General features: G+C 44.3%; 1 protein-coding gene across 7 annotated transcripts in view; it reads right to left on the bottom strand.

Moving 5' to 3' along the window:
- Window positions 1-15,827, bottom strand: part of cbfa2t3 (CBFA2/RUNX1 partner transcriptional co-repressor 3) — a 49,587-nt gene that overhangs the window by 18,181 nt on the left and 15,579 nt on the right. For 4 of the 7 annotated variants that reach the window (XM_041049650.1, XM_041049570.1, XM_041049737.1 and 1 more), the window contains exon 2: window positions 278-433. In XM_041049650.1, coding sequence (XP_040905584.1) covers window positions 278-433 — 156 coding nt within the window. Of the gene's footprint in view, window positions 1-277; window positions 434-563; window positions 681-14,363; window positions 15,516-15,827 lie in introns of those variants that run through there. The other 3 variants (XM_041050008.1, XM_041049922.1, XM_041050092.1) reach the window with 3 other exon arrangements.

Raw genomic sequence — 15,827 nt, 5'->3', positions numbered from 1 at the left:
TGCTTGTCCAGCACGTACACCAGTTCAATGTTAATCTCACACCTGCCTGGTTAACTTCCTGCTGTGTGATGTGACACATCAACTCAAAAGGATCCTCTTCAAGTCAAGGAAAACGTCTCACAGCACATAAGCTAAATAACTGATAAGCGAAATAGTTTGTGAAATAATTTGGACCGCAGATGATACTGAGAGTAAATGCACACACATTTCACAGTATAAAATTGACTTAAAGTGTCATTCATTTTAGAAAATAGTAATAAATAGAAGAGATTCTTACTTGATTTACTGGTGGTGGGGGTGAATGAAGCGCTGCGATTGGTTGCTTGGCTGACAGCCGGGGGTGGCGGAGGCATGGTGGGTGGGGTGGACCTGGGCTGGGTTTTCACATCCGCAGGTGAATCTGGCATTGTTCCAACCTTCTGCACTCTGCTACCTGAGATATGAAAGGAGAAAAAGAGAGAGAAAAGAGAGACAGTCATGAAGATGGAGCTCCAGCATGAAATGAAAAAAAAAAAATCATACTTTCAAAGTGGAAACAGCTGGTTAAGGAGGAGAGCACTGACATTTTCACCTGGGAACCATCGATTGTTTCCTTAAACCAAAAGCCCCATAAAAAGAAGCAAAACAAATCAATGCAGAGACTGGAAATGAATCCAAACTTGTATTGTGTTGGAGATTCATGGGCCTGGGAGACATACAGTAACACCTGCTCACTCGCTCAGCTGCTGCTGACTGAACCCCCCCTTCCCTCTCTCTCTCTCTCTCTCTCTCTCTCTCCTTCACACATACACACTCCATGTAGCTCTGACATCCCAATCAGTGCCCCTCCACTATAACCTCCAACCCCCAGACAAATACACACACACACACGCACATGCACACACTCCTCCCGCCTGTCCCCTCTCGTCCCCTAGTTCAGACAGCCGACTTGACAGCCTGTGACAAGTGCAGCTGGATCTGCTGCTGTCCATCACTGTGGACTGGCTTTTAGTAGAGCTCCGTCCTGCTACTAGAGGCTCCCCTGTCCTCTGCCAGACAGCCTGCCAGGACCAAACAAGGCAAGGCCAGGCTCTGTATCGTGAAGGGAAAGGATGGTACAGCTAGGCATATGAGTAGAAAACATGACACAGGGTGGATGTGCCACAGCCACAAGCATGTGTAAGAACTGTTGGCTCTTGGCCTGTATTTGTGGCCGAGGGCCTCATGCAGTCTATACATAGTGTGTCTTCCACAAAAACACTGTCGTGCACAAAACCACATCCACAAAGACTGACTATATACAGTATGTATACTATATACATAAGCAGCAGGTCAATTTTCTGTGGAGTGTTGACTGTCGTTCTGTCTATGTGTCCTTTTGTCAGTGCAGCTGCTGGAACCAGATCCTTCTGCAATGTAAACCTGAGCTGAGAGGTGTGATGACTTTTGCAGCCTGTGAGAAGATAGCTTTTAAGTATGTGTACATGTGCAACAGGCAGAGAGCGCAATAAATGTGCGCTGTGCAATGAAAAACAATGAAATCAATATGCAGCACAGTTCATACATTAGTACAGAAGTGTGTCTTTCTGTTCAAGCACTACACACCGCACATACATAATGAAAGAGTAAGGAGAGAGGACTCTCTTCTATACTCTGGCAAGGCAGATGTAAACCACATTGTAGAATTTATGTGGCACTCATTGATTCTTAATAACTCTGGAAGCATCCTCTCGCTCCTTTCTGTTTTCCCTCTTCTCTCTTTCAGCTGTCTCTTAATGTATCACAGGAGAAAAGCAGAAAAAGAATGAACTCTATGATTGTTCTCGCAAACACAGAACCCAAACAACTTACTACAGGAGCCTTGCAAACATTTTAAACAACATAATTCTACAGCCTTACACACACAGAGGCCATGACCAGTGTGTCCCTGTTGTAAGATTCCACTTAGTAGCCAGTGATAATCTCTTCTCCTTCTAATAATAAAAAAAGAAATACATCCAACACCACACCAAGTCCTGCTCTAGCTTGTATGTATCTTTACCCTGGTTTTAAATTCATTTTGCAGCTGCAGTGTTAATTCATTGTGGTCACCAACTAAAATATTGAATCACAGTCACTCAAACGTATTTTCATTTCACTTCTCCAATAAATCAACTATGAATCCAGTGTTTTCCGCCACAAACCTCCTGACTCAGTTGGCCTCAGTCCTCTGTGCTAGCCTGTGTCTCAGAGCTCACGTAGAAGAGTTCAACAGCTGGTGTCTGTATTTAAAGAGTGCCACTCTGGAGTGTGCTGTATGAGAGCCATTGACACACTGATCCTCAAGAACACGAGGGGCACTCTGCTGTTTGCCCCATGCCAGACGCTCTGAACATAAACACACAAGGTTGTAGAAAGAGGCAGACGGGGCCAGCTGATATAAATAGATGCAGCCATTCTCTTCTATAGAGCCCTAAACACACAAACAAGCTCCCTGTGCTACTGAATTGCTGGGCTGCTTCCTGCAGCGAGGCAGCCATATGTTTCTGTGAACCTCCTCTTTGATCAAATTTTACTGTGCCACTATATGCAGTGTGTGCTGTAGGACGTTCACACAGTACACATCTAAACAAAAATCCAAACAAGTACTTTTCTAGAATGCCCCCCATATAGACAAAAGGGAAGCCACAGCTTTAATTCAATGAACAAGAGCTGCTGGACCCACATGTGAAATATCAGGAGGGTAACATCAAATTAAAATGCTTTTGTGACTTTCTCTCATACAGCAGAGAATGAGAGGAGTGGAGAGGTGAGGAGAGGTGATGATGATATGGGGACCGCCCTGTCTGTCTGTCTACTCCCACCGTGGGATTATAGACAGCTGTTTAATCTGACCAGCTACAGGGACAGGGCACACACATACGCACCATGCTCTGGATTTCACTTTTAATACATTAGGAAGTCGGCTAGGTCTGCAACCCCATCTGTGGCCATCTGTCCTCCCATTGTGTTTTGTGCTGAAGGATAACACACTCACGCTGAAAGAAGTATAAAAAGACAGACTGGTGTACCATTAAAAGTAGACCTGTGGTTAAGGTTCAGGTCTGGCCCATGTTCCTGTCTGCAAGCTGCTCTATTTCCCCCTGCAGGTTTTTATCTGAGTCTCTGAGAGGAGCCACTTTGCAATCAATACAGCTGAGAATAGATCTGCTCAGGATACAGATACGTTGCTGTCTGTCCTAAACACTCACAATAGAATATGATGCTGAAAATAAAACAATATGATACAATTATTACCTTCTTCTCTGCAGCTATCTCTGACTGTCTCTGTTCGTCTCTCTCCCTGAACAGCTGTACGCCTGCACGTTTGACGTAATCGGGGCTAAAAGATTGCCCACCAAAGAAACAGTCTGCTGTCTGAGTTCTAAAAATGTTCTCTGTCTTCTACTCTTCCCTTGTGCAATGATGAAACAAAATGAAAAACAATTCACTGTGAGACACACGAAACCACAGATCCTGTGGTTGTACACACTTTACAATTGTCTGTACACAGTGCAGTGGTTTGTCTAACTTTCTAAAGCCATTTTAGGGTCTCATTATAGATTTAAAGATATATGCCTTCATTAGCCCCTTAAAACAAACATACATACACAAATGAATACCATCATGTGCTGGCAATCCATTAAAAGACCATTCGGATGCTGGTGATACATGCTGGTCTCATTTCACATTGGCATATGTCCGTGCATTGACAGTACGCATATCTGTGTGTGTATATGTGAATGTGTGTTTGTGCTTCCACTGGAAATACAGCTGCAACTTATTAGCTTTAGCTAACCACTGCAGAACAGTCCCCTTAAATCCCCCCTGTCTATTCAATCTCGTATACTCCGCAGAGACTCTTGTCAGTGACCACATAGCCCTAAAACTCTCCCTCTGTCTCTCGCTCCTTACATCCCTCCTTTGCTCCCTCCCTCCCACTGTAATTCCCCCAGTCTCCAGGAATGCTGTTGTTTTTAATTTCTCCCAGCTGCTCTGGCTGGCTGCCCAGCCGCCTGCCTTCCCACATCTGTTCCCTATCAGGCCGCTGAGGAGTCCACACAAACAGAGCCTGAGCCCCTGGCCCCCAGCCCCCCACCAGGCCTTCATATCAAAACATGGGGATTGTAGCCCTGTGCCTTGGACCCGGGACTTAGGGATACAGCACCTAAAGCACCCTCCACTCTCATACTACCAGCCCAAATCCCATTCAAAACAAAAAGACTGCTGACATCTGTAGCACAAGACCAATATTTTATCTTCCTGTGACCTAGAGCAATCTACAAATAGAGCATGTTTTCTTTCTGTTTGCCAACTAGTTCTATATTTTGCTATATGCCTTGTTATCAGTTTGTGGGCTGAACTGTCACAGGTAAGATGGGAGTGTGTGTGTATATAGTTGTGTGGCAGCACACAGGCTGCTTCTGCAGACAGATCCCAGACTCCACTTCATCTTAAACTGATTTAGAGCTCAGAGGCTTTAAAGCCCTCACTAATGACAGGGTGGGAGACAGGCCTTGTACACACACACACACACGCAAATAGACACACAGATACATGCACACATGCTCGCAAGTTTGCTGCATGCATATGCTTTGGACACAAACATATTTTTTCCCTACGTTACTTGAGAATCTCTGTGATAGGGCACATGCAGCACCGGCTGTACAAACATGTTGAACAAAAAACAAAAGGCGGGGGGGCGTCTCCTTAATAAGCACTGACAAAAGTCATCATGCCCTTTGATCAGATTACCATGAGCAAACCATTGACAAGTCACCAGTTTTTCCAAGTCAAAAGCAAGGATAACTTGAGGACAAGAAGGGAGTGAGGATGGATTAAAGACAATTTATCCAGGGCCAGAGGTGCTAAGGGTAGAGGAGTTGTATTTCTGTCTCTCTGAGCTGCAGGGATGCTGTCATACAGTGCTTATATCTGTGAAAGCTGTTATTGATGTAATTGTATTGAAGTTCTAGCGACCATCTGTTCTCCTTTGGGAGGGCCTGGCTCCTCTCGTCGGCAGTGAAGTGGTTATGTGCAGCATATCACTGCTGCCGACGTGCTCACAGAGAAAAAACTTCCTTTTCAGATTTTCCCAACGGCTGCTAATAAAATCCAGATGCTAGACTGGAGCTGTTTCTGCCTGGCTCCCTCATGCTCCCTCCTCCTTCTATCCTCCCTCTCCATCTTCTGTCCTTCTACATCTCTTCTCTTAGTGCCCCCTCTTCCTCTGTCTCCACTGTCTTTCTGCATTGCTAATCATTTATTCTGCTCTTTTCATCTACCTCTCCCCCTTCGCCTCCTCCCTCCTCCTCCATCTATCCTATCCATCCTCTGCTTCTTCTTTCTCTCCAAGTCAATAACCCAGAGCCATTCCTAAATAAAGGAAAGTATTTGTGACATTCAGCCGAGGCAGGCTGTGCCAAGAACAACTCCCTGGCTAGCCAGACACATCTGGAGTGTGTTAGGACTGCACTGGGCACTGGTACCAGCACTGGCTCTCCCACCACACATGCACACACAGAAATTGGTCACAAATACTGGACAATAGGAATCATATAGAAACTGGACTACATTCATTTTCACAAAGCTTGTTATTTTCATCTCACTTGAAAACTGTAGTTATAGTTGTTTGCCAGACAGAGCAACAGCAGCTGTAGGCACAAATTCTCTGTTGTACTTGTTACTGTATTGTTTACATTTCCTCAGCAGCAATAGAGGAATATGCAGTTTAGATGCATAATTGCGCAAGTACATGACTATTTGTATGTGTATGCACGTGAACTATGTGTCTGCGCTTCTGCATGTATCTGCATTTGTGTGCGTGTGTGCGTGTGCGTGTGCGTGTGTGTGTGTGTGTGTGTGTGTGTGTGTGTGTGTGTGTGTGTGTGTGTGTGTGTGTGTTGCTCCAGGGTCTCTGTGTGAGAGGAGTTGAACACCTGAACATCAATAACTGTCATGTGGGCCACCTGGGACCCCGCAGCCAGCTTGCACCATGGGCACACAGCCATCACCACCACAGCTGCCACAGAGAGGGAGAGCAGAGATATGGGCAGGAAGTAGGAGACAAGAAAGAGACACACACACATGAGGAAGTGACTGTGTGTGTACATCTGGGAATGGACCGGAGAGACGGAAAGGCAGACAGACAGAGAGAAGGATTTACATGTAGCCTCTGCTATGCATGATAACTCTCCTTTGTTCCCACTCGTCTACATCTTCTTTTCCTCGTCCTGTCAGCTGTGTGTCTAATTTTGCCAGCTGAGAGCTCAGCCTCAGGCTGCCATGATCCAACATCAGATCAGACTTTCTTTCGTCTTTCCTCTTTCAGATGAGCTCTGCTAGTGGGCTCCATCAGACGGGACATAACACATCTTAACATCCTGTACACTGTTGATACACGGGCATGAAACAGAATTCTGTATTCTGCATTCTGTATGAGCCTAAAACTTTGCCCATGACTTTAAGACCTAACCTGATCACACCTGACCACCTGCAGACGACTGTCACAGAAAGAGAGAGAGAGAGAGAGAGAGAGAGAGAGAGAGAGAGAGAGTTGAGTCTTTTAATGAATTAGATTTGAAAATAACCAGACCTGGTTTGGTTAGGAGCATGATAGATCCCACCAAAATATCTGGTCTCGGGTCAGGAAGCAGATCTCTATGAGTAAATCTCATCAAGAAATAACATTGGATCTTGTGATATCGGCGCCTTTGATTGTCTCAAGCATATAGCATTGATTCCTTTAATCAATAACCAATAAATCATAAACACATATTTAAGTAATAAACACATTTTTTTTAAATTGCCTTGCCTCCCCCTTGCCCCCCCAAAGGATGTTCACAATGAGTACACTTACATAAACAAGCTCCCTGATCCAAACACCTGCAGCCTCACCCAGCACCAATTAGCTCATCAGGCTTTTAATTACTCTGTTAATTGCATACAGGCAGCATGAAGGGCAGCCTGGGAATAGGGCAAGGGGGGCCTCCTGAGGACCCAGCCTGACAAGCCTGACAAACAAAGAGGAGGTTTTCTACCAACAGCAGCCACAACAGAGCGGCTCTGGAGGAGAAGCAAAACAGGAGACAACAGGTCCAAGTGCTTCATCAGCAGCACTGTAGCACCAAGTGATATCACTTCCTGTCCTGATCAGTCAGCCATGGAGTCTGAGACAGTGAACTGAGCTATGAGTGAGGCTGGAGAAAGCAGAGACATAGAGAAACACAGGAGAAAAGAGCTGGGCCATGTAAAGAGAGTTACGTGTACATCTGTGAGCAGCTACACTACATCTGGATTAGTTCATATTGGTCACAGGAGGGCGGGAGGCGGGGTGGGTTGGAGGGGTTGGTGAGAGGAGCAAGCGTGGGAATGTCCCACTGTTAAGTTTAGGGCATGCGGGCTTATTGTATTTGTGGGAGAGTTAGGCTGGAGTCTCCACAGAGTGACCTGTCTGTCATAGAACTCTGCGATAACACAAACATCCTCTTAACTGTGCACAGCCTGGACACACACACATGCAAACAGGACCACAAGGCAGTTGATATGAGAAAGGCAACGCAGGCATGAGAAATTCTGTACTTCTTTTTCTCCTCATGTTATTTGGCATCTATTCTTCATCCTTAGCAAATGTATCTATTGATCCTTCAGTGTATCAGTCTGGCTCCCTGTCTGTCTCACCCTCATAGCAGATGTCCTCCCTTCATTTCTTCCAGGAGCAGTGTTTGAGGAGGTGTATCCAGGAAACAGTGGCCGGCGCTCACTTCCTGTGTGACAGGTGTGCGATGGAGGCCTGACAGCTGCTGTCCTGCTCTCTCTTTCCCTCTCTGTATTCCTCTCTCCTGTTTCTCCCTCTTTCCAGCCAGCTGCAGCAGAGAGCAGCTCTGTTTGTTCTTACGTCACCGCTGCTGCTTGCTGATTTATGGAGCACAAAAGACTTAGATTTGACCCTGGCAACACACACACATGCACACACACCACGGCAACTGCAGCATCCCTGTCCTTCCTCCTCATAAACCCCAAATCTTTGCATGTGTCTGTGTGTTAAATAGAATGTGTGAATTGTGGCTGCCTATTTTTTCCCCCGTGTCTCTTGCGCTTATGCTTTGTGCACCGTTAAAAAACCTGACACTGAGCTGTCACTTACAGCTAAGATAGGAAAACAAACAGCAGATTAGTCATTCTCCTACATGATGTCATGTATTTCATTTCATTCAGTGTTAAATGTCTGCTCTGTCACTATGGAGCTGTCAGCGCTGACAAAAGTGTCTGTAGCCTGAACTGCTCCCCAGCCTGCCAGCACTCTCATGCCTCTTCATTTGGCCTGCAGGCACAGTAACAATAGCTTCTGACATTAGGCAGGCATGAGTACGGTGTTTTGTATTATCCTGCAGGACCCCATAGGTTTCACACATACACACACATTGACGTGCACACACAAACCGCTGGGGAGGGGGGACAGGGAGGGTGCATTCATGTGACAGGTTAGAGGGAAGCTTTGACAGTTTCTCCATTTAGCCTACAGCCAGCTCATGCTGGAAGCTGCCGAAATAAATACCAGCTACTCCTCTGGGACACAAGCCGACTACGGGACGCCGACACAAAAACAGAGCGAACGGGAGAATAAAGAGAGTGACTGTGGTGCCAATAACATGCTGATTATGTGAGCTAATTGGCAAATTAAGACGACCCGCCATCATGTCATGGTCAAAGTTGTGCTGCGCTAAAAGAACCATTCTTTTGTGAATCATCTGAAGTTCAAGTGAAAACTTAATATATTTCACCTACTTTTATGGCTTAAATGGTAGAAATATAAGAAAGTGAGCCAAACGGTCTAAGACATTTTGGCTCACTTGTGCCTGAGATTCTGAAATTCCGTGGTGTTGGGTACTAAAAAATGAAAATGTAGGGCTGTGGGGACTGTTCTGTAACTCACACAAGCCACAATCATGGCCAACCTCCAACCTCTTAATAAAATCTGTGGGTATCTACAGTGCTCAGTTTGCCTTATTTAAAGACACATAATGTGATCAGGAGGCCCAAATCAATATCAAAAGGTGGTCTTGTACAGTGTATTGACATAAATGTATTTTCACCACCATAAACACAACATTCCTAAATGATAACTGAAAGGGCAGGGCATATTACTAATGGGATGATCTCTCTCTTCTCAGGTAATACTTGAAAGCGTGAGTGGAAACCATCAAAGGCAGCCCCTACACCCTGCTGTGGCTCCCGGTGACTTTAAATGCCAGGCGATGACGCGCTCCTCAAAGTGACCACTGCTCTTTGACATATCAAGAAAATCTCTGACCTTCCTCTCTCTGCACTTCAAAAACCTCTGAGAAGCTAAAATGTCTATTTCCCAGTAAAATTAGTACTTTACATGGGCAATGCTTTTATCTGAAGGGGTAGAGTTTGTCTGTGTGTGTGTGTGCTGGAGTGTGTGTGTGCGTAGAGAGAGACAGAGAGTCAGAGGAAGGAAGGCTGGAGCCAAGATTAAGGTCTGTACAACTAACTGGTAACACAACCGCACACAGTGGCTCAGCCTCCCATTTGAAGAGAGACGGAACCATCTGTGTGGCACAGGATCTGTTTCCAGGAGATAACGGCTTTTTTAATTTCACAAATACTGTACAGAGAGAGAGAGAGTGAATGTGAGAGACGTGCCTTCCTTCCCAATCTCTGCCTATATGCTCCTCTGCTACAGAGCTGCCCCAGACGTCCAGAGAGGACCGCTTTGGAGTAGAGGCCTTAATAACTTCAGTCTGTGTTCCTTTGTGCTTGTTTACTCCCTGCCTGTGATAAAGGCCTTGGCGTGAGGCAGAAGGAAAGGGAGGGATTCATTATATCAGGTAGTGGTGGCGATATGAACTTCGCATTTTCTCTGTTGGTCTGTCCATTTGGCCTGATTAAAACAGAGCCCAGCGCTACTGTAGATTAGCCCAGCTGTTTCCTGTGTCTGACTCTGATCTGAACACACTTCCTACCGTGAAGCCGGAAGGGGGGTGGGGGTGAGAAGGTGTCGCAGGGAGAACGGGACATGGAAGACAAGAGGGTCAAAAGAAGGTCAGAGGTCAGTGGGCAAGAGAGGAAGTAAAAGGTGAGGAAGGAGAGCAGAAGGTGAAATAGGCACAACACAAGGAAGGGAGGAGGAGTTTTTTTGTCTTGGCTCTAGCTGTCAGCAGTTCAGCTATACCGTACGTGTCAATTCATTGATGTTTTGACATTTGTTTGCAAATGCATTCATTATTGAGCATTTCTGTGCACTGGAAATGAGCCTCCCTTTTGAAATATAATTGGGGGTGCAATTTGTCAATGGAGTATACAGTATGCTGAAGTAATTTTACTAGAATGAAGAGTCAATTCAACAAATCGTTTCCAGAAATGCTCAACCATAAATGGTGAGTTTTCACCCTTGAATGACACAGATAAGGTAATTGGAGGTTTTCACCTGCTCCGCATGCATGGAAATCTGAAGAAAAGACACCTGATCATTCCAGTGGATGCAAAACAGTGTTATGACTGAAGAAACAGTGTGTGTGTGCGTGTATGTGTGTGCGTGTGGGCTTGTGTGTGTACTTTATGTTATTCTTGGGAATCCGTGTGGATATGTGTACATGTAGGGAAGAGAACGAAGAAAGGAGAGAAAGAGTGATATTTCACACACACATTTGGGGTTTTACTTGGCCTCCACCCTCTGCTCTGCTCCCACGCTGTGGCGTCAGCAGGCCAGCCATCCAGCAAGTGTGTTTCTCATTCCATCAGATGTTGGGAAGCTGTTCGCTTCTCTGCTCTAGTCTCTGACATTCTCCATCTCCCCAGAGAGGCTGGGCAGCCTTGTCACAGTAATGTCAAACACATGTGGAACAGACCAGGGCAAAGCCGACCAACACACACACACACACACACACACAGGAAGGAGGACGGAGCAGGAGGCAGCCAGAACCACACTGGTCTTTCCCACTATGTATTAGGATAAACAGCATTGAAACCATAGAGATTCAGCGCCTGGAAGGTCACTTCATCACTTGCTCCTATGTTTTCACAAAAACACACACATTTACACACTGATCTCATTAAACTTACTTTAACTGAACAATAACTGCACTGTGTCTCTGCTGTGAGCATCAATGCCGCAAAAGACTAACTCCCGTAAATTTGTCATCTGAACGGAGCATTACAAAAGAACGACTAACAAGTCAAATAACCTTCATGGCTCTACGTAGCACTTCACTGTCTCCTCTTTAAAACCACCTCAGTTTAGTGGTCCTTCATTTTTTTTGTGCTTTTTCCTTGAAGACACTGCAGGTGGCCACAGTTAGAATACGCTTGCTATTAAAAATTGTGTCTCCTTCTTTTAGTTTTTGTCCCACTGAAACAGCCTAAATAGAGGAGGCACTTTTCCCTCTTATTTTGAAACAGTCCTTATCTATCGGAGGCCAATGTTCTCACTCTGGAGGCAGCCAATCTGTAAAAATAAACCCTTGCTGTTGAGTGGCAACTTGTGTCACCAATAAACAATTTGCAGTACATAAACATAAACCATGCATTTGAAAAAAAAAGAGAAAAAACCTGTTCTTTTTCATAAAATATAAAACTGTATATTTTTTGAAACTACCACTCTCTAAAGTTCTTTTCTCCTGTATAGTTTAACCTCTTAAACCTCTTTAGTTCAGATGTTCACAACTAATACATGAACAACATATAATAAGGTGACACAAGTAGGTAGCGCTCCTTTTCAAGGGGTCATATTATGTCAGATACAACACCATTTATATATATATCTGTTTGTTGACTTACAGGAAGGCCATGCATACACAGAGAGACATGTAAACACATACAGACACTGGCCTGATGTCTTTGGCTTGTGTTAGCCGCTTGGCTTGTCTTGTTTGTGATGGCCCAGGTGTGTGTTGTGCTGACCACCTGACCGGCTCACTGTGTGCTCGCAGCTCCCGCCCACCTGAGGCCATCTGCTCCTCTCATTAATTAGGAGGCAGCTAGTTTCACCTGCACTGCCCGCATTTAGTTCACAATAATTACCACACACACACACACACACACACACACACACACACACACACACACACACACACACACACACACACACACACACACACACACAAGCGTGCTCAACAAGCCCACACACTCACTAAGCTGTACCCAGATCCTTCAGCATCAAGTCAGAGCATAGACAGAACCTTTTCACCTGCACCGGATGACACAGACACTGTTAGACTGAGATGATGAAAAAAATAATGACTTTCACTATCTCCTTGGTATTTTAATGTCAAATGCCCGATATATAACTCACTGATAAGGTCTCTCGTTAACATTGGCACATGTAAGAGTACAAAAAATATTGTGCCTTTGATACCTTGATGATAAAACATTAGTCATGATGTGCCTGAAATAGCAGCAAGGACTCACAGAATAATCAAACAAGAAAACACAATCTGACTGCCTGCTGGCCTGTGGCTCTGCCTGATGCTGCTTCTTCAGACAAAAACAAAAAACAAAAAATCTTGCTTTCTTTTAATGACCTGTGGTATGTTCCTTTCTGTATATAAAAAAGAAGACATCCCATCTATGCACCTGTGGTAGATGGGAACTGAATAAACACTGAGCAGGCTGGGGTCATAATGAATGGCCTGCCTTTTAAGAGAGAGCTACTTAATGATGAAGTGGGGACATCTGCCTTAGCAGGCGGCTGGCCGGGCCAGAGCTGAGCGATGGGGCGGCCAGCGTTTGGAGAGAGAGAGGAAGAGATGCTCACTTGGTGGTGATGGAGGTATAATGTGCGGTGAGGCAGGGTGTCTGCACTGCGGTTTCACCTCTGCAACCCCCTCATCCATTGTTCGAGACTATTATCAACTGTTCAATTATTCAGATGATATTTACCAGGGCCAATTATATTGGGCCGTGTCCTGCAGAGAAAATGGCCTGAGTGTTTTACTGTTGCACTCACAAGCGGAAGAGTGCGCTGCTGAGGCTGTTCAAGTGGGGGGTTGAAACCTTTGGCTGGACTTGTTTCTTCTCAGGGAGTGTCCCCACACTCACAAGGGTTGTTATAAATCATACATCATGATTTCAGCTTTTTTTAAACTCACTTTTGAGCTGTGTTTATTTCCTTTGGTTGCCACAGTATTCCTGTTAAACACTTCCTCCACCTTTTTCTTCTTTCATGTCTTCACAGAATAGAATGGACTACAGTAATGCAGACACCCTGCACTCACCAGAAGGGATTGATCTTCAAGTTTCTTATTGGTTTCTTACACAGAAGTGGACACTGGTATCTGCATTGATGCATCACATGGAAGATGGATAGGCTTTTCTGAGGCATCATGGAGTTCAGTTCAAGGTGAAGGTCCAAATTTATCCCTTCACACCCATTACCTACATCCAGTCCAGGTCCAGACCCCAAGGTCATAGGAGACCAAAGACTTTGTGTCATCACTTTGTCTCAACATCACTTTGATGTGCAGCACAGACTGATGGGGCAAACAACTCAGACTCCCTAAGTTTCTCTCTCTCTCTCTCTCTCTCTCTCTCTCTCTCTCTCTCTCTCTCTCTTTTTCTACCTCAGCTCTCTCACCACAACTCCCTCACTACAGTAAAGTAACAGCAAAAGTAAAAAATGAAAAGAGATAAGTGCTAATAATAATAATGACAATAACAACAATAACACTAAAAATGGTACCAAAGTACAGTCCACATGCCCCAATTGCTACATCTATTATAAGCAACAATTAAATAACAAGAAATGTGCTATTTCATTTGCAGAAAACACATTGTTTTCCCTATATTTAATATTGTAAATGCTCTGAAGCCAACCTAATGTGTAAGATAAACACACACACACACACACACACACATATATATATATATATATATATATGTATATATATATATATATATATATATATATATATATATATATATATATATATATATATATATAGAGAGAGAGAGAGAGAGAGAGAGAGAGAGAGAGAGAGAGATTGATAGATTGATAGATAGAGAGAGAGAGAGGGAGAGAGAGAGAGAGAGAGAGAGAGAGAGAGAGAGGGAGAAGTAGGTACATTAACAGTAGCCTGGTTTATCTTCCCCTTCACATTAACACGCCGCTCTAACAGAGCTGCAAACAGGCCAGAATGTGAGTTTCAACTTGAGATATTTCGGCAGTCTGAGCCTTTAAATGTGAAGCTCTTCTTCCACTGTAACAAACGTCTCGAGAAAGGACTATCAGAAACACCTAATGCACGCTCCTACAAGCCCTCGGTACGTTTAAAAAACACAATGCACAACACAAAAAAATTTAAACGATATGCTTCAATAAAGTCAAGTTTGCAGGTTGTACTTACTTTGTGAAGGTCGAGGTCAAGTTGAGGTAATTGCAGCGGTGATAATCCACACCGAATAGTTTCTAAAACAGGTTTTATATCGTCTCAATCCTCATTATTTGGGAAAAAATAGATAAAGCCTTTGCTAAATAATGCGGGAAACTACTCAGGTGTTATTCCCCTTTTTTTTGTTTCTGAAATATTGAGAGGAAGGAGAGGCAGAAGCCACAGTCTAACAAAAAAAGATTTTTTTAAACTTTCCTTTGGAAGTTCAAAAGGGGTCTTGACTTTCCAGGTTTAATAAATTATGAGGTATTTCTCTTCTCAGTTCTATCGAAAGAGAAAGAAAAGCAAAGCCAGGGCTCTTGGATCCTTAAGGACATCGATGTCTTTGGTTTTGCAGTCTGTGTTTTGTTTTGTTTTTGTTTTTGTTTTTTATTTTAAAGCAAAAAGCTTCTTGTGTTGACTGTGATGTGAAAAGAAAATCACAACTTGTCCCAGTCATGTAAATCCGCTCTCTTTCTCATTTTAACCATCCTGGATAGAAGAAATCAAAGAAAAATAAGCGCAGTTTCAGCTGCAAAAACGTCCTTTCTGTTCGTTTTTAAACAGACAAAACAATTAACCGCTTTCTATTTTGTTACTGTAAGTCCACAAATCCTCTCGTCTCCCGTGTACAGACGCAAATTATTAAGATGCGGATCTTCTTGTTCGCAGGGTGCGTCTTTTTATTCCCCCCTGTGACAACTTTAAAACCCTCTTCTTCGGTTCACAGTTTAGACAGTCCGTGTGTCAGGAACAAGTCCCACACATAAAATGTGAGATAAAACGAGATAAATTCGTCTCCTTAAAAAAACAAAACAAAACAAAAAAACAAACAGTTTCTTTTAGCCCGTGGACAGGCTACACTACAACCACGTTTCTCTGTGTTATGGTCCTTGTCCTCCTCCGACGCGCCGATCCTCCGCCGAGCTGTCTTCAGATGGTGTTATAAAATACTCACTTCTCCCAAAGACAGTCACAATCAGCTGAGCATATTTTCAGGTATGGTTTTTTTCCCCGTGGATTCACAATTTGGGGTTTTCAGACTTGTTTTGTCTTCACTGATGAGTGGAGCTGGCGGGCCCACTGTGCGCAGTAACCGCGGCTCTCTCTCCTCCTCCTCCTCTCTCTCTCTCTGTCCTCGCTGTAGCCTTCTGTCTGCGTTTAAACACCATCTGGAGCTCCTAACCTCTCTCCCTCCCTCTCTCTCTCTCTCTCTCTCTCTCTCTGTCTCTCCCTCCCTCCCTCTCCCTCCCTCCCTCTCGCTCTCTCGGGTACCATCAGAGACAAGAGCTGGCAGCTATTGTACAGGAATCCTTTCTAAATTGAAGAAGATCCAAATTGAACAGCACAAAACCCCACATTGGTACAAAATGATTAAGATTATGCCACTGGAAGCTCAATATGGCTCAATATACAGCAGTATATTACAGGATGATACCT

The sequence above is a fragment of the Toxotes jaculatrix genome, chromosome 1 (genome assembly GCF_017976425.1).
Source record: "Toxotes jaculatrix isolate fToxJac2 chromosome 1, fToxJac2.pri, whole genome shotgun sequence".
NCBI lineage: Eukaryota > Metazoa > Chordata > Actinopteri > Toxotidae > Toxotes > Toxotes jaculatrix.
This window is presented reverse-complemented; position numbering and strand designations above follow the sequence as displayed.